This window comes from Pezoporus wallicus, unplaced genomic scaffold, assembly GCF_028554395.1.
Source record: "Pezoporus wallicus isolate ANWC-B61680 ecotype Strahan unplaced genomic scaffold, APGP_CSIRO_Pwel_v1 contig_8108, whole genome shotgun sequence".
NCBI lineage: Eukaryota > Metazoa > Chordata > Aves > Psittaciformes > Psittacidae > Pezoporus > Pezoporus wallicus.
The window spans coordinates 2,316,576-2,342,694 of NW_026638088.1; the positions used below are offsets into that span (position 1 = coordinate 2,316,576).

Here is a 26,119-nt window from a genome sequence, read left to right on the forward strand (position 1 = left end):
GCTACATGCCCCTTTAAAACCTAAGAGTTTGTAACTAATCTCTTTAGCACAGACAGTGGTAAAAGGGGTTCTCCTCCTAGATAGCAGGAATATTTGTTTGTGTACTGGCTCTGAGCATGTAGTTTTAGGCTTTCTGGGGCTGGAATCTAACTGGCACAAACCTAGCAGAGAAGCTGTGGTTTTGAGTCAGAACACAGAGTTTCTGTAAGGATTTTCCCGGTTTGTTTCATCTTCTGGAAAGACTCGCACTAGCTAGGAAATTGGCTTCGTACTTGGAACTAAGAGAGCGTGGCAAGTGGGAGATACATGAATGTCAGAGTTATATGCATTGGAGGGACAGAGAGACAGAGAGAGAAAAAGTTTGTGGCAGACATTTCTCCTGAGTTTTCTTCCCTGACAACTGGTGGGAATTTTGTGAGAAGGACAAAGTTAAGAGAACTTAGAAGTCAAGAGGAGGTGCTGAGTGCTCAGCACATTTGCAAATGAGTTCACTTACTTCAGTGCTTAAATATGGACTTTGACATCTAACTCGCTGCACTGTGGACACTCACTTGCTGGTACCTGCAGCTGTGGTAGACAAAACCAAGTTATCACCCGTCTTTGAACGGGCTTTTGAAGCCCAAAGGATTCACCCTCCCCCTCTGCAAGGCATCCCACTTCACCACAATCTTATCTTCACTGTAGGAGCCCTACAAACAGAACTGCCTCTGGACTCTGTCAGCTGTGCTTCATGTGCGCACAGGACAGGCTGCTCGCTCAGAAACTGCCTTCACAGCCAGCCCCAGTCCCAGCCTCCCTCAAAGTCTGGCTTTGACCTGAGAAGCATCATGTTTCATGCTTATTAATTTTCCATGATACTTTATTGTAACTAAACTAAAATATTATGTATCACAAATCCTAGCATTCAGCATGTTTTGCAAACCAGGAACCGTGTCTGAGATGTTCCCTCTGCTTGACAATGAAGTGCACCATCTCCAAGGATGGGGCACCTGCACGTAGGAGGAGCAGGACAGGGACTTTATCATAAATAAGAAAGAAGATGTTGGTGGGCAAAATGAAAAGATTCAGGTTTAATCTGCTCCAGACACAGGGGGGTTGCACTGTTTTTCACGGGCTCTTTAATAATCCTGGGAGGTCAAGACCTCAGTTTTATATCCTGTCTACAAGCCAGCACCTCTACCAAAAATAGTGTCCCCAAAGCATATCGGGATATCACTTCAGAACTGACTCAGAGGGAAGAGTGCCAGCAACTGATTTAGCTACACTGCTTTTGATAGCACCCTGGATTTTCCTTGGAGATGCCCCAGACATGTACTGACCAGCTGTAACCTTGTTTACTTTACGAGGTCTGAGAAGCCCACAGCCTGACATACCGTGGCTACCCAGTAGGATATGTTTAGTGTAGAGTCTAGCAACAAATTCCCAGCAAAGGCAGTATGAATTCGCCTACTCATATTCAAAGAATTATTTAACATAACAGAGCAACAATGTAGTTGCTGCACATTTACTTGAATTGGCAGGCAAGGTCTTCTAAAGAGTGTGCTTTTCAATATAACCCTTGTTGGGCTGTCTATGTCTTCCTGTGTCTTGATTTGAGACCAGTCTGTGGGTTAGTTTCACATTGGCGTGCTCAGCTTATAAACAAACATCATCCAGACTCACTGGCAGCTATTAAGAGCCCGTAGCTTAAATAATCAAATGTCCTAAGTCCATTTCCTTGGTTTTACTTTCCAAAACTCATTGCCCCTTCCAAAGCCATGATGGCTAGGGAAGGAACAAGCCTGCCTATCCACAGTGGTCCCTCACATTCAGTCTCTACTCTCTTCCTGAGTGTGCTCTGTGTTTGCTTTACAAAGAGGTCATCTTTGTGTATGCCCACTGTCATTTTCCTTCCCATGCTTGCTTTTGATAATATGATCACAGACCCGTAGAAGAGTTTGGGTTGGAAGGGACCTTCAAAGCTCATCTAGTCCAACCTCCTGCAATGAACAGAGGCATTTTCAACTATATGATTCTATGATAGAAAGTGATTTCCCCCAGTTTTAACTGGTCTGTGGCTGCTGTTACCTGAGATTATTCCTATAAAATACTGTTGGTAGCATTTACGTGCCACATTTCTTCAGTCAAGTTCCCAGAGGTCCACATGACAAGGAGTCCGAGTAATAGGCAGTTGTTTCCATCATGTAAATTTGGGGAATGAATTAATCAAGTGAAAGGTCAGCTGTTACAATTATCTGTCTTACCCATCAGTGCTGATCATCACAGTTTCTGTGAGCTATTGAACAAGTCTAGACTGCTTTGGTAATAGAAACTTGCTTTCTTCAGTCCTGCAGATGCAGATTTACTTTCGAAGCGCTACCCAGCTACTGCTACTGAATCTTGCAGAGCACAGTAAAATAGAGAAAGTATAAATTCCATCTGAAAAACAGATAGACCCCTCTCTACACCAACTGATGTGGATATTGCAGACCATGCTGTCAGTTCTACATTATTAGCAGGTGAAGGGTGTGAGCTCCTTTTCAAGTGTTGTCTGTCACCACAGGTACTGGGGGGACCCCTTCATAGAATCCCAGCCTGGTTTGGGTTGGAAGGGACCTTAAAGCTCCTCCAGCTCCAACCCCTGCCACAGGCAGGGACACCTTCCACTAGAGCAGCTTGCTCCAAGCTCCTGTGTCCATCCTGGCCTTGAACACTGCCAGGGATGGGGCAGCCACAGCTTCTCTGGGCACCCTGTGCCAGCGCCTCAGCACCCTCACAGGGAAGAGCTTCTTCCTAACATGCAATCTAAATCTACCCTCTGTCAGTTTAAAGCCATTCCTCCTTGTCCTATAATTACATGTCCTTGTCTCAGATAGCAGAGACTTTATTCTTCCAGCTCTAGAGAGCTTTGGGCTGACAAAAAAAGGCTCAGAAGCCGAAGCATTGGAGTTGAACGGGTTTTGCAGACTCACAGCAAGCTGTTGGCCAAGCAAAACCTTCTCCCTCCCTCCCCTTGTTAGGAAGATATCCCACTGACTGTGTGAAGCTATCTGCAGGACACTGGGAAGAACCCTCTGCAAAAGGTGCTGGCAGAGGGGTGGCTGGTGCCAGGCCACCACCAAGTCTACATACAGTCCCGCAGAGGCTGGGAACAGGGAGAGAGGCATGGGGAAGGCTGTTCCCCTCTTGGCTTTGAGTCTGCACCATGTGCTCTTGGTGCAGAGAGCTGCTGGGAAGATCTCCTCCCTTGGAGGTCCTTCAAGCAGCCAGATAAACTGCACTGCCCAGGATGTGAAGAAAGATTTAGGATTTATGAATGTTCGCTAGAGCCAAGTCAAACATATTTGTTTTGTACTGTGTTATTTGTCAAAATTACATCATTCCTCATGCTGATAAACAAGGGAATTCTGACTGCGCCCTGGGCTGCAAATGCCACGCTTTGAGTTTTAAGATGATAGCTGTGTGCAGTAAGGAGCTGCACGGAGCAAGTGGGGTGACTTTCAATCCTTCTAATGAACCAGTGAAACCACAAGCGCACAAGCATACGTGCAGTTACTGCTCCTGTATAAACACAGAAATGGTCCAGTTAGTTACGCCTGAGATGGTTACACTAATTCCACAGGTAAGAGGTGCTTGTGTGGCCAAGGCATTCTGGAAAGCTTGGGATCCTGCAGCACCAATGCTGCTGGGTGCCAGACTTGGTTAGTGGCAGCTTTAGCAAGGGATACAGGGTCTCAAGCTCTCCTTGGCATGAGGCAGGCAGATAGAGGCTAGAAGTGAAAGTAATTGCTGCTACTCCAGGCACGGAGTGTGGATGTGACAGAGGGAAAACAGCTTCCTTCTGCCCTTCATCCAGTGGCCAGGTAAAGCCAAAACAAACTGCAGGGCAAGTCATAGAATCATAGAATCCCAACCTGGTTTGTGTTGGAAGGGACCTTAAAGCTCCTCCAGCTCCAACCCCTGCCACGGGTTCCCTGACACCTTCCACTAGAGCAGCTTGCTCCAAGCCCCTGTGTCCAACCTGGCCTTGAACACTGCCAGGGATGGGGCAGCCACAGCTTCTCTGGGCATCCTAGAATGTGCTGGGTGCCTACAGCAAGGTGTGGGTGCAAGGGGCAGGGAGGACACTGCTGCCTTCTCATAGCCCAGAAGAGAAGACACTCTCCTCCACGCAGAGCACGTGTGTGGAAGCGTGGGTGTAATAAAACAGCTCACTCTAAACAGCAGCCTGTATGTTTTCTGCTATACTAAGCATTACAGGAGTGAAGGTAGTTAAAGTCAGCAGCATGAAAATTAACATTTAAAAAGATACTCTATATTCCTTAGCAAAGCACTGCAATCCAAAACATACTGTGTGGGCCTGGGTATGAGAGGAAGGGGATGAAAAAAAGATCATAATAAAAAATAGACTGCAGGCATAGAGTGAACAGTTGCCGTGACCTTGCCTTTTGTATGCCATTACACAATTCAATGGCAGTCCACTCAAACCTTGCTCTCGATCAATATCCTATTAAAGCAGCACAAAAAGTCTCTATAAACTTAGTGGTTTGCTATGTTTATAAATGGAACTCAGCATAATTAGATGGTCAATAGCAGGCTGTACTTGTAATTTTAAAATGAACATCACACATTTCATATCTGTTGTAGTCGCCACAACCTCTTTGAATCTAATGATACAGTGTGTAGGAAACAAAAGCCTTGCAAGAAAAAGAGCCCAACACCCAGCTCCCCTTTCCCCTCGGCAGCAGCAGCAGCAGCACAGTGTGTTTCCCTTTGTTTATGGAGTCACAGCACAGGAAAAAGTTTATTAGTCAAATGTCATGTTTCTCCCATTTAACCTTAAACACATTATCACTTCGCTGCAGCGTTACTCACGTAATGATCTTAGTCACATCCCAGCCCCTTTGTAAAAATAAATACATAAAAATGGAAAAGAGAGAAACTTAATATTAACATGACTGAAAACGAGCGCCGGATTCCAAGGAAGACAAATGCCAGCCTGGCTGGTTCTATTTAGTGGGTTTCCTGCTCTGTAATTCAATAAAATTTTCAAAACAAATATCCCAATTGGGTTAAGTCAGAGGGATTTTTGTTAATTTCTCTGTTATTTTTCTTGCCATTCCGGCTGAAGATCTGAGCTAACTGGCTGGCAGCGGAGGGAGTAGGTGATGCTGCCCCGTGTCCCTGGCAGTAGCACAGTGCTGGTGCTCAGGAGAGGGACCCACCTTCCTCTTCCTCCTCCTCCTTTTGGGCAAAATACCTCCTTGTTCCATTCAGAGTGAGTGAAACGTGTCCCATCTGCACAAATGCCAGCAGCTGAAATGGGAGCTGAGGCTGGCAACAGTTTGCATAGAAAGCCTGCAGGCATCACTGGGTAGTAGGGGAAGAGGGGTCCTTCCTCCTCACCCCCTGCCAGGTCAGGGCCCCTGGGTCAGATGAAATCTCGATGCCTGCACATAGGTGGAGACTGTTGTTTTGACTCACAACTGCAGTTTCTGACACCCTTTCCTGTTTGGGAGATGTTCCTGAGCCATCAGAAGGTCACTTTGCTGCAGAGCATTTCTTCTTCAATGAAGAGGTTTAATTTATGTACAGTTTGACCACAGTTTGCATCACTTTGATCCCTTTGCTTACTTTCCAGAGTGGGAAATCCTGCAAATAGATGAAAGCGCTCCCTTTCCATCAGCTTTCTGGGCACGTGTGAGGTGGACAGTCCACAAGGCAGTGTGAAAAGCCATTAGGAGCAGGTTGGATGCCTCCTGGCCACTCCTGTGGCAAAACACAAGGGTGAATAGAGGAGGCAGATGCCAAGCAGTGAGCTCCCCACAGCCAAAGCCTAGCACAGGAGGTGTGAGGAAGCTGAAGCAGAGTGAGAAAGCACACAGGGCTTCAACCCAGCCAGGAAGAGGAAGCAACCTTCCGCCATGCAGATTGAAAACATTAACCTCTTCCTGACAGTCTCGGGCTGGGCTGTAAACATCAGCACATTGCTGTGCTTTGTGATAGTAACTGTGAGCAAAGGTATGAATACCCTTTGCTGAAAGACAAGCATCAAATATGTGCCCATCAGGCAGGTAGGAGAAAAGAGTTCAGGACCTGTGCAAGGTTTGCCAAACCACTTTTAGGGCCAGAGACCTTGAGCTGGTTGTGGCAGGATAGTGGCTCCTGTGTAAGAACTGCCAAAGGGTTGTAGGTACTCACTGCCGTAGGCTAGCCAGGCACTTTAACCTCTGCTGCTTAGATCTCTTGGTGTATATTAGAGATTGGGGTAGTTCTTTAACCCTCAGGTTGCAAACAGGTTCTTGAGTGGTTTGGCCTGTGACAAAGCATCCTTCATGTTTGCTACCCTGGGAGGAAATTACTGTGTGATTAGCCCTTTCTACTTTGTGCTAAGTTTACACAGCATTAGCAATACGTTGTTCCTACCCCACCCCTGCTCTGGAGATACATTTCATTTTCCTATAGGGCCAGTTCAAGGCTTGGAACAGAAATGGCCAGGATTCGGGGAGAGAGGAATCAACAGAGGCAGGAGGGAGAGAAGGAAGAGGAGCATTATTCACAGACCAGTTTTTCTTCTCTATCTGTTTGGAATAAAACTGTTTCATAAATTTTGCAGTGCCTAGGAAATGCATAGTGCCTCAGAAAGAAACGGTGCTTTAATTTAGTGCTTGCCTTTTAATGTTCCCATTTGGAAAATAGTATGCTTAACCTGTAAGTAAGGCTTTGGTAGGTAGAGGGTGCAGAGGAATTGATCAGCAAAGGGTTTACAGAGCACAAATCTGTTTGGCAAGGAAGTTGCTGAAAACTGTGGAGTAGATGCTGCAGAGAGTACCTTTATGATTGATTTCCATTCAAGTCAGACTGACTGCAGTGTGGTCATTTTTCTAACCCATAACTGCTCACGCTGCAGCAGTCTGCTATCTGCAGGGTGTCTGAATTATAGCAGTCCATGTCCGTGTTACCTTTTACACAAATTACTTACACCGGTTTCTTTTTCCATGCAAATTCATCAGTTTTACAGCCTCTTGTAGCTGCTGTCAGGAAACTGTTGCAGAAAGCACAAATTGATAAAACCAGTTAATTTTACTGTGCTTAATGTTAGTTTCTTTCTGTTAACACACCCTTTCATACATACCCAGTGTGCAGGAAGTGTGTGATAGATAAGAGAAGATAACAAAGGGTTTGAATGTTCTTGTCATAAATTACTTCCCAACTTAATTCCTTTTAATGATCATTCCAGATTTTCTCCAGTTTTAATGGCGTTGTGTGTTTTCCATCCCATGCTTTAAGTCCATGGCTATCGAGGCTGTTCCCTTTCTGTCTCAATGACGTTCTTAAAAGATCCTTGCCAAACAACAACTAATTGTCTTGTGGGGATGATGAGGCAGCTGCAAAGCTACATTATTCCTCTGTCAAATCTGACATTGTGAGCTCCTTAAGACTTGGGGTGAAATACTGGCCCCACTACAGTCAATGGCAGCACTCCCAGCAGCCTGTGTTTCAGCCCAGACATGTTAGCTGGGCGATAGGAATGATCCTGTCTTCATTTCCTCACTCCTGCCCCATCGGAGTGAAAGATTTTTTTCATGTTTGAAAATGGGCCAGGTTCTCAGACCAAAGATTAAACTTGGCTCAGCATCCTTGGGTGGCATTGAGACTGCTTCGCCTTTGTTGCTGTGAATCAGGGCTCTCAGACAATACATTCCAGGCCAAGCTTGTGCGTTTTATTGTGCATTATGTCCTCTTTCAGATGTGTCTGAAATGTGGGAGAAAATCATCATCTGTAATTGTCAGCTCCCAAAGTTGTATTGTCCTGTAAACAGCACCATGGATGTGGTACCATTTGCTGTACAGTGGCGTTTCTTTGTGAAATGCATTATCTGTTGACTTTAACATTAAGCTGCTCAGTTCCTTTTCTGTTCTCAGAATTCATTATGTTTTAATGTAAAACCAAGGCTTCAGGACAGGGAAATGAAAGGTATTCATAACTTTTACAGTAAAACTTAGGTGCTGGATAAGGTAATGAGAGGTGAACAGTGGAAGCCAATTGCTGGAGAAAAGTCTTTGAAGGTCATATATCTCTAGCTTTGATTTAGCTGGAGGAGAGGCCAGAGGAAAACTCAGATGTTCACAGGCAGAAAAGAACTCGGGCTTCTCATTTGCTTTTGTGCTTTCTCCAAGGAACATTTGTAACCTCTGTGCTTGTGGATGTACATCACGTACATACCAAAGGTCCTGAGGTGCTGTGTATTTCCCTGCCTATACTGCTTATAGATTATGCCAAGCACACTACAGGGATAATGCAGCCTATTTGTAACTATGCCAATAGATGCAATGTTGTCCTAAAAGCAAAAGCAACAAGTTTCATTAAATGTTAGAATTATATTAGTCGAAAAGCAGTACTTAAAGAAAGCCTTGCCATAATTGCTGCATTTTAAAAAAGGAGGAATGTAAGAAGGAATCTATCTCATAGAACATTGTATTCTTGATAAAATTTACATCTTCTTGATTGCAGTGCCAGTTTCCATTAGCATTTCCTAATTTCCTTGTCCCACCTGTTCTCATCGTGAAACTAAACACACTCATGAGGAAGAAGAAAGTGATTTTGAAGTGCAATTCATGCCTTATTCACATGACTTACTGACTGCAATCTCTTTTGTTTCCCTAGCACCGATAGCTGCAGGAACAGGCCCTAATTTCTCCCTCTCAGATTTGGAAAGTTCTTCATACTACAGCATGAGCCCAGGAGCAATGAGGAGGTCTTTACCTAGCACATCCTCTACCAGGTAATTTAATCTCTGCCTACTACCAGGTTACTTGGAAACCCAGGCCAGCATCATTACTCATCTGGGAAAGTAACCATTAAATCCTTTGACAAGCTGTTTGGGGGCCTCAAAATGCGGAGCTGTTTCAGACTCGCAGAGCTGAACGTTCAACTGGATTGCTGTTAAAGTTCTTTTTATAAGTACAAGCTTGAAGAAAAAACTGCTGCATTGACTCCTATAACTTCTGGCTTGTATCTCGGTGTACTGGGAGAAGTTCCACTGGAGCTGCTGGAGTTTCACTTGTGGCGGAAGAGAATTTGGAGCGTAGCGAGATGTGCGGCTTTGTCCTAGCAGGAAAGGAAAGACTTAAGATAGATTTGTATGCAGATAAAGTGTTATCTGTTTTAGGACCTTGGCCTATAATGCATTTTAATTTTCATACAGCATTTAGAAATTTGTGAATCAGCCACTGGAAAACAGTAATATTAATACAGGTGACTATACCCAGTCGGATTTTGATTTGGCTTAGACGCCAGCTATCAAACAAGGATACTTTTTGATTTTTTCCCTTTAACCATCCATGAGATTAGATTTATAAACAAGCCCAGTCACTCTAGTAGTCTTGAACACTATAAAGAAACCAGATTGTTTTCCCCCCCCCCCCCCCGTCAAAAGAGATCACTCATTTCAAAGACATGACAAGAAACTCTGACTTCAGCCCAGGCTTCTTTTACATTTTTGTCTCAGCCTGCAGTGCCCTAGCTGTGCAGAGAGCAAGTACACGTGTAAAAGTCTTTATAGTTTGAATGTAGCTGTTTTTCATTAAAACCAATCAAACAACAACTTTAAAGACCAGCTCTTCGCAAGAACTTGTCTGAGTTGCAGTGACTGGAGGAATATTCTAGGTCTTGCACTTAGTGTGCGCATTACGGAGCTTGGTGACTACAGTTCCCAATACACAGCAATTAAAAACTTTGTGCTCTGTCTTTTTTGTGTGTAAAGCTTCATAGCCTACAGTGCTCGTCATTAGCACTGTTCTCAGGTAGAATTTACTTGGGACTCTAGAAGCAAAAAAGTGAGGTTATTAATGTTACTTAAGAGCTGAGTTGTTGCTCTTCTGTTCTTCTGCAAATAGCTACCACTGATAAGGAGCTAATTATAAACAGCATGGGTAGTTAATAACTTGGTAATATGTTTGTTTTCCTCTCATTAGGCTGTTCCCAGTCAGGAAAAAAAGTATTCCTTAAATACACAGACTCAGCAGAATGATCAGGCGGTAATTATATTGTATGCACACAATTTCCCCTATTGACACATAACAATTCTCTAAATTAAGGAATGGCCAAACCTGCATTCCACACATACCACACGACTTATTCTTCCTGTTTCTCACAAACTGATTTTGCATACCCACCAGCTCCTACCTGTGTAGGCCTTCTGGTGGGGAGCTGCAGAGAGGCTGCGAGTTTTAAACCAATACAAACTGCAGTGGAATATTTTATGTCTGTTAAATATGTTCCCCCTACACAGAGGAGCCTGTTCTTGAATGCTTTAAGTCTTAATAGAATACAGATTTGGGGGAAAAAAAAGTGAGCTGACCCAGCCTTGGAAAAGTATTTAGAAGAGAAATTCTCGGTAATGTCCCCACGCAGTCTGCGCAACTCATTATAGAACACAGAGCCAAGCTGAGTGTCTTTGGCTTTGGGTTCCTCTCCCTGCAGAACTACTGGAGTCTGAGCCAATGGCCACCAGAGACCACTGAAAGGGCTCTTCTGTCTCCTGAGCCTTTGGTGAGGGAGGTGTGGGGCATCACAAGGGAGTGCTTTAGTACTGACACTGGCCAGAGAGACCTGATGGGGCCTTTTTATGCTTGATGGCGTTCAGCTGCAGAGCAAAACACTTATACTTGTAGCATAACATGAACATTTGAACCAAGAATGGATTCTTCCATCATTCACTTCCTACGTTTCTTCTTACAGGACTGAAAGCTGGGTTAATTTAATGGCTGCAGTTAAAAGATGGAAAATATAAGTTTGAACTGATAATTTGTCTTTCAGAATAACCTGTGGAAAAAATATGACAGTTTAAATAAGTCTTGTGTGTCATTACTGTACTCATTCAAATTGCAAAAATCACGCCATACAAATTAAAATCTTGCCTTTTTATTGACCTCTGTGCATTATAAAAAATGTCCTACTTTGTGATCTGTAGAAGCCTGAACGTTAAACTATCTTTTAGTTACACTTATGTGTGCTTAGCACTTCAGTCTGGACTCTGTGAGAGCTTGTTTTGTATCTCACCGAAGCTTAGTCATTGCCGACGAAGCAAATCAGAAACAAGAAGTGGATGCTGAGAGGCTGAGTGGGCAGGATGGCTGTGCAGGACTCACCTTCCCCTTCTCAGGCCCCTGAATTTGCTATAGTGTCCATAACCAAGTTAGTCCCGAGCAGGGCTAGCAAGGTATGTCTCAACAGAAGTGCCTTTGTTCCTTTCCATACATTCTTATGCTGTGTTTTTACTTTCTCAGCTCCACAAAACGTCTCAAGTCTGTGGAGGATGAGATGGACAGTCCTGGTGAGGAGCCGTTTTATACAAGCCAAGGGCGCTCTCCAGGAAGTGGCAGCCAGTCAAGTGGATGGCATGAAGTGGAGCCAGGTAAGCCATGGCTTTCAGGAGCCCGAGAACCTGATCTCCAGTCGCTCTATTTTTGTTATCAGAATATGCTGAATTCTGTGTAGAAAGGTGATCAATTGTAAACATCTTGTAACTTCTCCTGAGAAAAGGTCAGTCTAATGAAAGTGTTGTAGTGGTTTTATTGCTCCTGCAGCTGTGAATGTTTCTGTAGTGTGTCACTTCTGTGTTTTGGCCAAATATCTGAAGTATTTAAATAATGCAGCAAAAGATAGGAGGTCTTTTTCTGTCAAAAGCCCCAGATTCAACTCTGGGATAGCAGTGACAATCACTTAGCAAAAAAGCAGTACTTGTCTGGGCTGTGCCCTACAGTTATACTGTTTAAATAAATATCCCTAAACTTTTAGAAGGTGGAAGGACTTTTCAAGCATTATACAACACTTGAGCTCACTTAGTAATGACTTTTAAGAGACTTACCAAAGGAGTTGTTTTATTAATCTGTAATACCACGAAGTGTGATTGGAGGCTTCATATCAAAATAGATATTGCTGGGTGTTACACTTCATGAGGTCTAGGAAGCAGCTCTTGTGCCTCTTCTCAGTTAATTTTTGTGTGTGATCTTTCTTGTTGATCATCTTTTGGGTTATGTTATGTTACGTACTTAACTGTCCATCGATCACTTATCCCGAGATCATCTGGGTGCTTAATACTATTGGAAATACTTTTCTGGGTCAGTGCTACATGCGTAGGCAAAGTTAATGCTTCAGTTTTGCTTATGGCTACATAATCAAGTATTTATTGCCACTAAAAATAACAGAGGTCTGATTTGTTAGATAAAGGCAAGTAGGTCTTTCATCTTCAGCCTCCCAGTGTCTGAGAAGGCCCTCTAAACACCCCAAAGGGTCTTTTGCAATGTGCATTTTTTTCCTTTCTTGCCTGTTTGGATTTAAAATAGTATGGGTTTGGGGTTGTTTTGAAACAACACATGCTTGTCCAGGGCACTGTGTATAATGAACTGTACAGCACCGAAAAGTAAAATCAACCTGAACAGCATTAAAATCAGTTCTGTGGGCACTTGGCCAGCCACCTATATCCTTCATCATGTAGGAAACATACCCACAGCTTTCTCTGGAGACCCTGTCAAACAGCTGTCCTTTACAGCATGCCCAGAAAGTCACCAAATTTGGGCTATTCCAGACTGGGAGGGGACTGATTCCCGTGCCTGGGAGCCCTTGGAGGATCCCCTGCCAGCTGCCCTCTCTCCTCTAATGAGGAGGAGCCAGCTTGTGGGCCCTTATTGACTGCAGATGTGGCACTTTGGCAGGAGGAGAGGGTGGACCTGCAGGCAGACAAGTGCCAGGCTCCCCGTGACTGCCTTGCTGCCGCCGTCCCCAGGGCTCTGGTGCTTTCAGTGAGGTGTCCTGCTCAGTAGACACTTAGGGGCTGTTTCTCCATCAGCTCCAGGCTCCAGATGATGTAAGGCAGAGCTTCACCTTGTACTAAACTAGCCTGCTCATGGAGCGGCAAAAACAGGAACAAAAGCTCATCGCCCATTGAAAGGGAGAGATCACAACCTCCTCTGCAGACACAGATGGCTAAAAGCTGACTGGGTCACTGCTTCTACATCATTGTCAGATGGGGGGCTAACTCCCCCCAAAATTTGGGGTATTCTTTGTTAATGACAAATGTTCTCCATTTGTGCAACAGCCAGAGCTTGGCTATTAATTTTGCTGTCGCTTCTGGTGGTTTTCCCCACATGTGGTCATTACCTCTGTCTCATCCAAGTCCTCACTGGATGGTGGTTCTGAGCTTCTCAGCTGGACAAGACAAGTACCTAAAGCCTTACACCTCTAAAGCACATCTGCCATTCTTGGCACCACTGGGTGCCCATCATGGAGAACTGACCGTGTCAAACTTCCTGAGTTTCTCAGAAAGGCAGGAACAAGTCAGAGAAGAGAAGGTTCTTCCTTCCTCATAACCTTCCTCACTTACTACAGAAAATTCCAGATTCTGCTTAGTCTTTCCTGTAAAATGGCTGAAAATCACCTTGCAACATCAGGGACTCAAGCCAGGTACCAACTAGATACAGCTCAGATTCACCAAGCTATCTATCACTGTCACAGCTAGGAAGAAAAAGAGCTTTATCCCGCCTGCGTGGGATGCACTTACAAACCATCTTTATGCTATATCCACACGGCCTCACCCCAATTCTTCTGCTGTGGCTTTCAAGCAGCCTGTCCTCTGAATTCATTGCCTCAGCTTCTCTGTAAAACAGGGTCACTGCAAGAGCACAGCTGGCAGAGAGATTACCTAAAGAGCCACAGCTCATCAGTGGCGAAGGACAAAACAGTACTGAAGGGTCCTTCTATGCTAGGGCAGCAAGGTGCTTGCCCCTGAGGGACACATCCTGCTGTGGTCTAAGCACAGTGCCCTGCCTTACCTCAGATATCACACATGGATCTGCTGTTAGCATCTATCCCTTTGTATTTGACATAGGTGCTTTATCTCCAGAAGTATAAAATGTTCTATGAGTCTTCAGTGAGGCATCTGCCTAGAAAATATATTGGTCACCTGAAAGCCATACAAATGATGTTAACATCCCATATTACCCAGTGGCTCACCGCAAAGCTCCTCTCTGAGAGGGGAGCTTTGGAGCCTGGACCTGTTTCAGTTCCATCCTTTGCGGTGTCTTTCCCTTCCAGAAAAAGGCCCTGCCACTTATTTAATCTGCAGTCAAAGTGATGGCACAGTTTTGACATGGGATAATCTCAGAGCTTCAGTGTTTTGGTTTCTCCTCAGCGAAATCCACAGTAGAAGTTTAAAGACTAAAACCATCACTTTGTTTGACTTGGCACTTCTTCCATGTGGTTCATTTTATGCTGCGTGGGATAATGCAGGTATCAGCGGTGCAGAATGCTGGTGGTTCAGAAGGCAGGCTGAAGTTTTATCCTCTGCTGGCAGAGGAGCCTAAGCCAGGTTTCCAAACTCCATAATTAAACCCTGTCCTTTGGGTTACCGGCCAAACAACAGGAGGAGGAAGTCAGACCAAGAAAAGGAAGCTTAGACTTGTCTGTGGGATGGCTGTTCTGGCTGGGAAGAAAAGTTCAGAGAGGAGCCAGCAGCCAACCTCCCAGCCCAGTAGGATCCACACCAAAGATAATAATATATCCTTTGGCTTTATTGCCTTTGAGTAGATTGCTTCCTCACAGGAGAGTTAGATTTATGCAGAGATAGCTTCTTGGCCTATATGCCTTGACAGGTTTATGGGAGCGAGAGGATGAATATTCTGTCTGTATTGCATTTGCTTAATGTTGAGGTGTGCACATGAGAAAAAGTGGGGACTCTAATGCAGGAGCAGGTGAAGCACCCGTACGCTTACGCACATGTAGAGACAGAGCAAAGTGCTCGTGGCACAGAGACTGTGAGAGGGTGGTAGAGAAAGCTGTTGCCTGGGACAGCGCAGGGAAATTAGGTTGGAGAAATGTCACACTTGAAAGAGAGCACAACGTGGAAGAGAAAGGGAAAATGAGAAGACAATTTTAGACCATACAGAAAGGGGAAAGTATATATGGGAAAGAACAAAAAGAACAAATGCCAGGAAAACAAAGATTTAACTTCCTAGAAAGGAAATATGAAATGGAATATGTGAGCTCCTCTTAGAGAAAGAGAGCACTCAGGCAGAGGGTTATTTACCGCCAGCCGTGACTAGTCGCTCTACATCTGTCTCCATTTTTTTCTCTTGAACAAATTCCCTTTTTGGATACTTTCTTCCTGCTTTGCTTCCCTGTGATTGCCCCTGTAAGTGGTCTTTGGAGGGCAGGCTGTATACTCAGAACATATGTGCAAACTGGCAGGAGAACAGAAGAGGACAAAACCACTCTGTGTGCTATTTAGATTAGGCAGTGGATGCTTCCCCTGTGCCTACTCTTGGGGTCTCCGCTGCATGCAGAATAGAATCTGCACCTATTGTCCATCCAAAGTCCCTTCTCTGCACTTCTACATCCCAGGCCCCTGGGTCTCGGGGCACCCTGACATCTGTCTCATGTAGAGATTTAGTTGGGTGCTTCACACACCAGCAACATGACCTTTCCATTCGTGGCATTTCAGACCCATAATCATGAGCAGAGGACACTCTCCTTATACGTCAGACGTGACAGCCAAAGCAAAATCCAGCATTAATTCCATGTTCCTTGTACTGTACTCCTTGAGTCTCGCATCCATTTACCTGTACTCGAAAGCTCCTGGGGAGCTCTCAGGCCTAAAAAGGCTGCAGTCTGCCAGAAAAGATGAATTTCCTTTCACAACAGGAAGGCTTAGGAAGTAAACCAAAGCAGGCATGTAGTAAATTACTTCTGCTTTTCAAATACCTTTTGCGGTATCATCCTTACCATTACTTTATCTCAGCACTTTCAGTACATAACTCTTGTTAACTGCGAAGAAGGGCAAGAGAGGATAAAGATGATGTTGGTAAGAAAATAAGGCAACACCATACTGGCTTTGAACTCATGCACAAAGCTGGCCTGTGTTCAGTTCTGTGGCAGCTCTGCTTCTAATGGAGGTAAGCCATAATTACAGGTATATGTTTTTTAATTCTATGGAAGAGAAGATTGAGTTAATCAGTATTCCACTTACGCATTTTTTAATGCATTCTTTTGATTCAGTCCAGGAGTAAAGTTCACATTGTGCTCTCTCATGTTGTAGTGTAGCATATGGATGGTGTTTGTCAATTCTGCTTCTATTGTATTTCTACAGCGTAGCATGGAAAAAAATGTTTCAGATTCAAATTCAGAGTATCCTGTTAGTTTCTTTACTTAGATCTTCCTGGTATTTGCATTTCCACATGTTAGCTTGGTCCCTAGAAGACCATAATCCCAGGAAAGGTACGTGTTTGTACTCCTTGTGCTTCTTGAGATATCTAAAGGGACAATTAGCTCTGCTTCTGTTGTGGTCTTGACCAGCTTACAGCCCTTTACCCATTTGTATAATGGGTGGAGGTCTGTGGTCCTTCTTCTACTGAAAGGCTGATGGGGCTTTTCATACCATGGCCGTCCACCTTCCTTTGCCCCAACTCCGCCAAAGCTATGCTGCTGCCGATCACGCTGTGCTCAGCTCTTGTGTGTCTTCACCTTGAAAACCGCAGGAACCAAATGAGCCTTTCGGTGCAGAAACCTTAAGGAATTAGCAATAACACTTGCACTGCATGACTGAAAGACATATTTACAGTTCCAGGGGCTTATGGAGTTGATAATATTATATGAACCTGCAGTAAGCGAGAGAGTTAGACTGCTGGACACGTCTTTGGTAGTAAAGATGCTATTAAAGTCAGCCTCATGATTGCTCACTACACCACTCAGCTAGTGCTGCTCGTTCTCATGTCACCATCTATGGGACTGTCTGAAAATAATTTCTGAGCAATTTCTATGCAGCTGAGGAGCTGAGATCTTATTTTGGAATATTTCCCTTGCAGTGGCAGTGACCTCTAACTCAACGGTACCGTGTCCCTCCCTGTTGGTGGTTATAGAACAACCACATGCAGGCAGCTGGTCCAAACCCTTGTTTTAATAACCCTTGTCTTAAATCTGGCATGGGCTTTCTTTTTAGCAGACTCTCAGCACGCCAAGAAAACCCTTTCTCCATGTTTACTAAGAAACTTTTATTTATGCCTTACACATCAGAAAGGCTCATTCAGGCGTGATCAGATGACCACAAGACTTTGTTTTCAAAGTCTGTTCAGAATTATTTCTTGGAAATATGAGAGAAAGTAGTATAAGGGAGATCCTGGATTGTGTTCTTTATGCATTCTTGATGTCCTACACACAGCTGTTGCCTGGCACTACACCTAGAAGATAAAATATATATAGTATGTCCCAGCATCAGTGATGCAGGGTGCATCTGATCTGTCCTCAGGCAAAAGGTCTATGGGCTCATTGAAAGACTTGACACCACACACTAAGTCATTGCTCAGGGAAGTTTCCAGTGATTGTATTACATTACTGCCAATGATTCAAGGGACTGACTGTAGAAAATATGATGAAAAACATGAGAACCATGTATTATTCAAAATAAGGAATAGAAAAATAGTCTCTTCTTACTGGGAAAACATTCAACTTCAGACCTGGAATATTCAGTATCAAATAATTCTCTGGCGTTACTTTTCAGTGACTTGCTGTAGTGGGCAGTTTTCACTGCATTGTAACCAGACACAGGAATTTCATGATCGTAATTAATTTCCTTCAGCTGAACTCTTTGGATGCTCAAAGACCTATTTAAGAAAGGCAAAACCAAGGAAACTTCTCTCTTCCTTAGACCAGAGGAGGTCTACATCCAGGATCCCTGCCAATTACATTTACGCAGTATTTCCCAGGTGTGACATTGGCTTGCCCTCCAATTCTCAGTGTGTAAAGTCAGGCAGCACACTCACATAGCCATTAAGATTGTACCTGCCTTTGCAGCAGCTTCATTACGTACCTTGACACATCTATCAGCAGGCACCAGTGCCATTTTTTACCTCCATTGAACTTAATATCTCAAGACAGTGGGAACATTTCACAACCAGATAGACCTCCAGCCCACAGCACAGTTTGGCTCTTTGAATGGGAGGTCAGAAGCAGATCATATTTCTCTGGTGGCCAGAACATTTTGGTTTATAGCAGAGAGAATTTCTCCAGGCTAATTTGTGCTGTTCAGTTGAAGAGATGCCATTGACATTCAAGGCCAGGCCGGATGTGGTCCTGGGCAACCTAATCTAGTTGAAGATGTCCCTGCTTATTGCTGGGGGTTGGACTAGATGACTTTTGAAGGTCCCTTCCAACCCAGACTGCTCTATGAGTGGTACAGCAGACACAACCTGTTGCCTCCCAGATTCAGGCAAACTTCCACTGTTCCTTTTCTCTGAAGAGCATCTGAGCTTTGTTAGACTGCTCTCTGTGACTAGGACTCCTCCTCCCATTCATCCCATTTCCCTGTTCCCATTCAGACCCGTGCTTCTTCTCATCTCCAAGACTTTATACAGTTTCCCACATTTCTGCCCACTCTTTCAGAGTCTTCCAACATCCTTGTTCTTTCTGCCAAGCTGAGAAGCAGAGCGTGCTTGGGCCTGTGCTACCTTTCATGCTTCCGTTACTGGTACGTGGAGTTAAACATGGCCCCATGTGCATGCTGCACCCAAAAAAGTTGGCTTCAGGTGAACAGGTAGATGCCTGAAGCCAAACGTACGACAGGATCATACTTCAAGGAACTCCAGCAACTGTAAAATACAGAGCTTTCCTTAAGTGTCTTTTTACCTTCATAAACTCCATGTGTTCCTTTATCCCTGCTCTCTGCATTACAGTATCCCATCAAAACACAAGCTGCCCAGTGGTTTACAAGAGCATAAGATTTCTCTTTTCTTCTAAGAGCAATAACACTTATCAACTTCTACTGAAATACCATATCAGCTCCTTGTCACTGGCAGCCTACAGTTCCTGCCGCTAAAAGTTTAATGCATTTACAGGAGCACTTAGGCATCAAGACTTTGATATCACAATCTGTTAGTCACAGGTGCTACATGATAGGTTTGTGTTAGCACATTATAGATCTTTTATCAGATACTGCACAAAATGTGTGTGTTTCTCTGCCAGGCAATCAGAATCAGCCTGCTGCATAGTTGATGAGTTACCAATATACGTTGTTGTTTATTTTAAACAGAACTTTTCCAGGCCTGCACCTTAATGGATAACTTCAACCCTAATTGGGTGAGGCCAGCAAAGATCAAGAACTTATTGTGAGCCAGGAAAAACGCAGCAGGTCAATAGTGGCTCTTTGAGCATTGTCAGTCTTCTGCAATAGCATTCATCAAGTGAAATGATTAACACTACTCATTTGCTATAACAGACATAGTCATTTTGACAGCAAATTACCACTGGATCAATAGCTCAGCTTTTCTTTGGCAATTCACATAGTAGCATGAGACCTGTGACAACATGCCATGCTGCTTCCATTGCTGTCTCAAAATCATGGAAGAAAGTTAAGAGCAGGGGGAAGAACAGCTGATTAAAAAGTCAGATCAGATTGAAATGTCCTGGATGTTTTCACTTCCCTCAAAGGCTCTTTTTTTCCCAGACAGTAGACAACACAACACACTTGGCCCTGAAATGCAGCCTAAACTGTACTTTCCATTTTTAATAAAATTAATAATCCCAAGCAAGTTTTAGAGCACATGCCTCAGCTTTGCTGTAATCCCCTGAGGAAAACATCCCTTCAGTATGGTCCCGGAGAAGTCGGTCAGTCAATGTTGTGGCTCTGCTCCCTGCATCTAATTCCAGATGTCAGGAAATGCATCATTTAAAAACGGGTATGGAGCTGTAGGAGATCTGAGTTAAAAAATACAGAAACTGTTTCACTTCAGATACCAAAATAAAGCTGTTTTTTCGCATCCATACTATTTTCGCTGACCTCAATGACCAAGTTAAAAGCAGGTCTTCTGTGTGCTGTGACAGCCATAAGATCACCTGAGCTATTCCTGTCTCCATGCACAATTAGCACCATCTAAATCATTTTTCAGATTGATAGGAAAGATTAGTGCATGGAAAACTAGTCCCTTACGAAGGTTGGAACAGTGCTTCTTGGTGACAGTGGGATCCCTGTGATGGAATGCTGCATTGGTAGTCCATGGACCTAAGGTTCTTCAGACATCATTGCTGGCTGAGCCATATTCTGCCATCCATTCTGCTGAATATACACTCATAAAGCAAAGACACTGATCTGGTTTGTGCTTCCCTTTGGACACCAAGTGAAAACGATAAGCTTCCTGGCACTGGGACAAACGCAGACACTTTCTACTTCCTCTCAGAGGTGAGCTCTGAAGGACAGAAGCACCCTCTGAATATGGCTGTGAATGTCTTGCTGATTTGGAGTCTGTCAAACATGAATCTTTGTGAGCTCCAGACAGGTGTCCACTGATGCGGTTATCCTTGAAGATCACCTGATAGTGTGGCATGTGACTGTTTAATTGCAAAATGGGATGAAGCACATTGTAAGTATTGTACCTGTCTTCCAAGAGTTGAACTAGTTTTCTTCTTTGCTTCTGGGACCAATTCAGGATGTTGACTTGGATCTATAAAGTCTTCTATAGATTAGATCTGGGTTAGGAAATGGACTACGTTCCTTTGATGTGCTGTCTTAGCAGTTGAGATCAGCAGACTTGCTTTTTCTAATGTGTTTGGGAAGCAGAAGCAATATTTTATCTCCTGTGGTATGCTGCTGGTACAGAAATGTTCAGGCTTATTAATTCTTCAGGACACAGGAAAAGTCCTCATCACCTGTGTAGGCAGTCATGGGAAAGGACCCACTGCAAAGACTGCACTGAACTCTGCTTTTTGGGGAGGCAGCTGGAAAATATTAGTAGTTTTCAGAGCCAATATACAGTACATACTGAGAGCCAGTAAATGATGCGTATTATTGCAGATTCCTTTGCACGTCTGCATTTTATAAAACAGATAACTAAAATACTCACCTAGCCAGATCAGGCCCCCAAAGAATGCACTTTTCCAAGTAGAGACACAAACCAAAAACCCAGGGCAGAACACGAATTAGCCAAATAGCAGTTGAAACAAATGGTTTTAGGATCACTGAGTGAGGACCGTGACCTCCTTTTGCATCAGTCAAGGCAACTGTGAAACTTTGTGAAAGAACCTCACCACAAAACAGATGCTGGGCTATCTTAGGTAAATAAATTACCAAAAAATAATAATAAAAACCTCCCCTACACATTTTACAAAGCACAGCTGTGTAAATACTGCATGAGACAAGGGAGAGAAGGAGAGATGTAACATACACCCTTTTCTATGCAGAAGTTCTGTTCTCGCCACTGTTTATTAACATTCCCAGTACAAGCATCACTCCACTGCATTGCACGCAGTGCAGCTACTGTACTGCGTGCACATGGTTTGATCTTTGCTTTAGAGGAGAAAACAGGCTTAATTTTAAAGGAAACACTTTCACACAAAGTTAAAATGCGCAATGAGAGGTGTTAGGGGATGCAGAGAGGATGATACAGGACCGGGAACAGGAAACAGACCGTGTTACCTCTCCTTTAGCATTTCCTTTCCCACACTGTGTCTGCCACACTGACTCCTGGCTCTCCACTAGATCTTTATTACATTGAGCTGGATACCTACTGCAGTTTTCCCGTTTCTCAGCTGCCAGGCACAGCACATTCCAGCCTACAAAAACTGTGGATCTGCCCACAGAGAATTAAAAATGGCTCTTCTGAGCTAGACTGAAGGCTCGCCTAGTCCAGTGTGCTGCTATCTGTGACAAGAGCTGGTAGCGGACACTTAAGGAAAGCATACAGCAGCAGGACAGGCATCCAGTGATGCTTTTCAGAGCACAGCCACAAGGATTTTGGCAGCAAACAGCTTGGTCTCATGAGCCAGAGGCTCAGTTCACATCTTTGTGTTTGACAGCCTTCAGTGGACTTCTCTTCTTGGAGACACGCTTGGATGTTTTTAACCGCTTCTTTATTTTGCCCTCCACAACATCCCAAGGCAGCGAGTTCCAGTTTTACTCAGTGCTGTGTAAAGAAGATCTTAGGCAGAAGCTCTTCCCTGTGAGGGTGCTGAGGCGCTGGCACAGGGTGCCCAGAGAAGCTGTCGCTGCCCCATCCCTGGCAGTGTTCAAGGCCAGGTTGGACATAGGGGCTTGGAGCAAGCTGCTCTAGTGGAAGGTGTCGCTGCCCATGGCAGGGGTTGGAACTGGATGGGCTTTAAGGTCCCTTCTAGCATAAACCACCAGTGATTCTATGAAGAAACACTTATTTTGCGTGTTGCCTCATCATTTTGCTTGATGCTCCTTAGTGGTTTTATTACTGCCAGAAGCAGTGAATTAAACATTCCCTGGTTACCTTCTTTACTTTCTTTCAAGTTAAGTGCTGCCCCAACGCGTTGACCACAGCAGTCAGTGAGCATAGGAAAGCAGAGAAGTCTGTCTAGCAGCCTGTTAACTCAGGTAACAATTTGGCTGGGTGGCTGCAGAGCCATTCCATACCTCCAGGAATGTCTGTGTGCTGTGATAGAAGCTGTGTTGTTCCCCCAAAGTGGGTAGTCTGTAACCTTGACCCATAACCCCAGAGATTATGGCATGAATCCAGTGTTACCCCCACAGCTGAGCCTGGCTGGAGTGACTGTAATAAGGACGCTGCAGCCTAAATAAGGGATGCTGCTTAAGTATTCTGAATTTCCCTTCGTCTTCCAGCTCAACAAAGCTTAAAGTACAGCAGGGTCTTCATCTAGTGTGCATTCTGGCTAGAGATCTATTCTGATTTCACTGGTATCTTGCTCAGGGGAGCACAGGTAATCCATAGCATCCTCCATCTCTGCTTGCCCAGCCCCTGGTCCGAGTGAGATCATCCTTTCTGCTATTCTCTTACATCAATGGTTGCTGCTATTTTTAGTGTGATGCACGCCAAAAAGCAGAACATAAGAGATCCGATTGCTAAAATTAGCTGGAAAATTATAGGCTGTTTTAGTGGTTTGTGCATAGCCTTCATTTGCCTCGCTGGGATTTGTGTGCAGATCTTCGAAACCCTGAAAACCACCAAAGTGAGATGGTACCTGCAGTCCTCATGTCCAAGTGCTTTTGGAAAGAATGGGACTATTTTATACCAGCAAAGGCTGGAGGCAAGGTGCTAAGTTCCACCTATAGGAGGGAAATACTTAGAGGAAGGATTTACAATCAGTGAGACTTGAGAAATATGAATGTATGGATTATCTTTCTTTGTACCTAGTGGAACATCCCATTTTATTACAGCAGCCCACGTTTGTCTCCAGGAGTATTATCTGTGATGCAGCACACTAATGCACTACCTTGTTCTGAACAGGAGAAAGCGCTTTGGATGTAGTCCAGATTTAACCCTGTCTTAGGGCTTGCCTTTACTATTAGCCAAAATAGCAGCAAATTATAACTAAAGCATCATTCCAATGAACTTGGCCAATCCAAGGTGTGAGGTGCAGCCTTAAGCAAAGGGTAATGGTCATTGCCACTTGTTTCATGACTCCTCTGCCTCACTCTGCCCTTCATCTCTTTTCCATTCCTTAAGTGAAACTGCTCTAACACCTGATCTAAGTGCGCTATGCAAGGAGCTGCTTCTGACTGTCAAAGTTAAGGTTTGACATCTGATGCCAAATTGATTCCTGCGGAGTCCTGTCATCCAGGAGGAATTGCAGATTCTGGCCATTTGGAGATTTTAAAACTTAAAGGATCCCCAAACAGTTGTATTTCTTGTGCAAATCTCTACCTAAATGGGAACTTATAAGTATTAAATAAATTGCTTGCCCTTTTTAGTTTTGTTTAACATTTTTGGTTGAAACATTGTCATCTAAAACCCCAATAATCGGGGGGGGGGGGACAGGGTTTTAAAAGAGCAAGGCAGTCTTGCAAACAACATTTCTTCTGTGTCTTGTCAACTAGGGTGCTACTGTGATTTTACAGTGCTATTTCTTTACCCTTGAAGGAGTGTTCTCTTTAATATTATGTGGAAAACCCTGACCAAAACCTGATGCTTAATTCAGAGTAAACAGTGGCAGTGACTGAATAGAAACCCGATGTCAAATATACAACCTCCCTGGGAAAGTCAAAATGCGTTGCTTTCTCGTCTCTTCCAGTTGTTGCCTTCTTAAGTGTATTATTCATAAAATTAGCGATTTAAAAATGCATAGAAACATTATTTTTTATATTCATTGCATCACTCGGAAAAAAAAAATGGTTAAAAATCGATTTGCTGGCCTCTTGGGGAAATGCTGTAATGTTTTTGGCTGTCTCCTACTTTCTGCTGCCAGCTAAAAGTACCATCTGGCTTGTTTAGGGCCTTTTTCCATATCAGGTGCTTCCAAAATTCTCCCCAACCAGAGGATTGTTTCATTGGGTTGCTTTGCCTGCTGAGGCATGTGTCCTGGGCTGGGAATCCTACTGCTTCTGTTCCCTGCCATCTTGCTGACGGTGGTGTGTGTATGTTTGGGCACAGATCTTGCTGCCTCTCTCCCGAGGACATTTGCATCATTGTCAGCTGCACATATTAAATTGATATGCAGGGCTCAGAAACACGTATCCCGTCTTTTGTCCCTTTGTTTGTGCAATTGTTGTGGTTTTAATTCTTCTTTGACACCTGGAATATCACAAAGCTGCTGATAATCTGTTGGCTACTAAGGGAAATGACATTGATAGAAGGATAATGTGTGTCAGACTTATATCTAGATAATTGCCGGCACACCCCAAACCCTTGCAGCTCAGGGAATGAATATCCTAAATCCATTATTAATTTGGAGAGTCATATGTGGCAGTTGGCTGCGGTGTCATCCTCTCGCTGCAAGAGTCACTTGCAAGGGATTTTAAAAGCCGGTTTTGGTTGATTCTGCATTGCTGTGTCGAGTTACGCCTTGTAGGAGTCCATTTGGGTACGTTCTTGCTGCCATTTCGTGGCAGTATGAGGAGCTGTAACAAAATGGGGTTGGTGTCCTAACTCCTCGCTGAAGGAAGCTTCCCGTGTGTCTTCTCCTGCACGGGCATCAAATACCAAGGAGATAAGAAGTGATGCACTATACGTGGTAGCAATTGAGGGAGACAGCTCCTCCTCAGGATCCTTTGTTTTTCAAACTGGCTGGTTTACTTAGAAATAGAAATCTACCCCTCAAAAGGATTTATGAGTGGATTTGGAGTATTGTAGTTGCTAAGTATAGACTTTAGATGTGATCATTTGGAAAGATGGAGCGTGTTTTGAAATAGGTTCTGCCATAAGCTGTCTTGTCCTATTTCCAAACTGATCTGTGCCATACACTCCTGACTTTTCCTGTCCATCCATTAAAAAGTGAATTATGAAGAGTGCTGAGTCTCTGAAACAGATAGTAGTTTAACCTTGTTAGTAAATACCAGGTAGCTGGTATATACTGCTAGAATGTTACATCACAGCCTTTCTCTTCTATATAGCCTTATGAAATTATCTTGTTACTATATAAACTGCCTTCGCTGTGTACATTCTTCCAGAGGTTTATTGTTCTTTCTACGTTGGCACAGTAGCATGACTCTGAAGAGGCAGCTCACAATGTGGTGAATTTTAAAGGCTTGGGAGATGGCCATATCTGGTTTTCAGCAAAGGAATGAAAACTCTCCTTATATTTTCCTTTTTTGTTGTTGTTTCCTAAGGTATCAAAAGTTTCAAGAGATGTGCTGAAATGCGAAGGAACTAATAACTAAAGACTGGATGGGAAGTAGTGCCTCAGAGTGCTGACTTTGCTTCTTTGCTTGTTACCCCCAAAAGCTCAGTATTTGAAGTACAAGTTAATACTTAAACCAAATAAACCTGGTTTGTGAAGCAGCGAGCTACTTGAGCTCTATCACACATTATTCATTTAGTTTTGTGTGAGTGCAATAAAAATTTTACAAGCTGTAATCTTGTTCTTTTAATAGAGAGAAAACTATGCAGAATATGTTGCTTAGAGTATTAGATAAGCTGCAGTGTGTTAATCAAATATTTTCATGATATGAGGGCAGTTGAGAAAACAGTACAATTTTTGCTAATGGCACTGGTAAGTAAACGGATCTATCATTACATTGTCATGAAAAGTGACATTGAGCAGAAACACCCTGCCAATCCCTAGAAGATAAGTATTTAATGTAATTAGACAGACACTGTCTCCTTTGTTGAACGTAGCATTAATCACCCAGAGAAGTCCAACTTCATATGAAATGGCTTTTTTCTGATATGTCTTTGT

General features: G+C 43.8%; 1 protein-coding gene across 15 annotated transcripts in view; it reads left to right on the forward strand.

The window, feature by feature from the left end:
* NFIA (nuclear factor I A) overlaps nt 1-26,119 on the forward strand; it is a 359,817-nt gene that overhangs the window by 269,582 nt on the left and 64,116 nt on the right. For all 15 annotated transcript variants that reach the window (XM_057409347.1, XM_057409345.1, XM_057409352.1 and 12 more), the window contains 2 exons: nt 8,648-8,765; nt 11,272-11,399. In XM_057409347.1, coding sequence (XP_057265330.1) covers nt 8,648-8,765; nt 11,272-11,399 — 246 coding nt within the window. The remainder of the gene's footprint in view (nt 1-8,647; nt 8,766-11,271; nt 11,400-26,119) is intronic.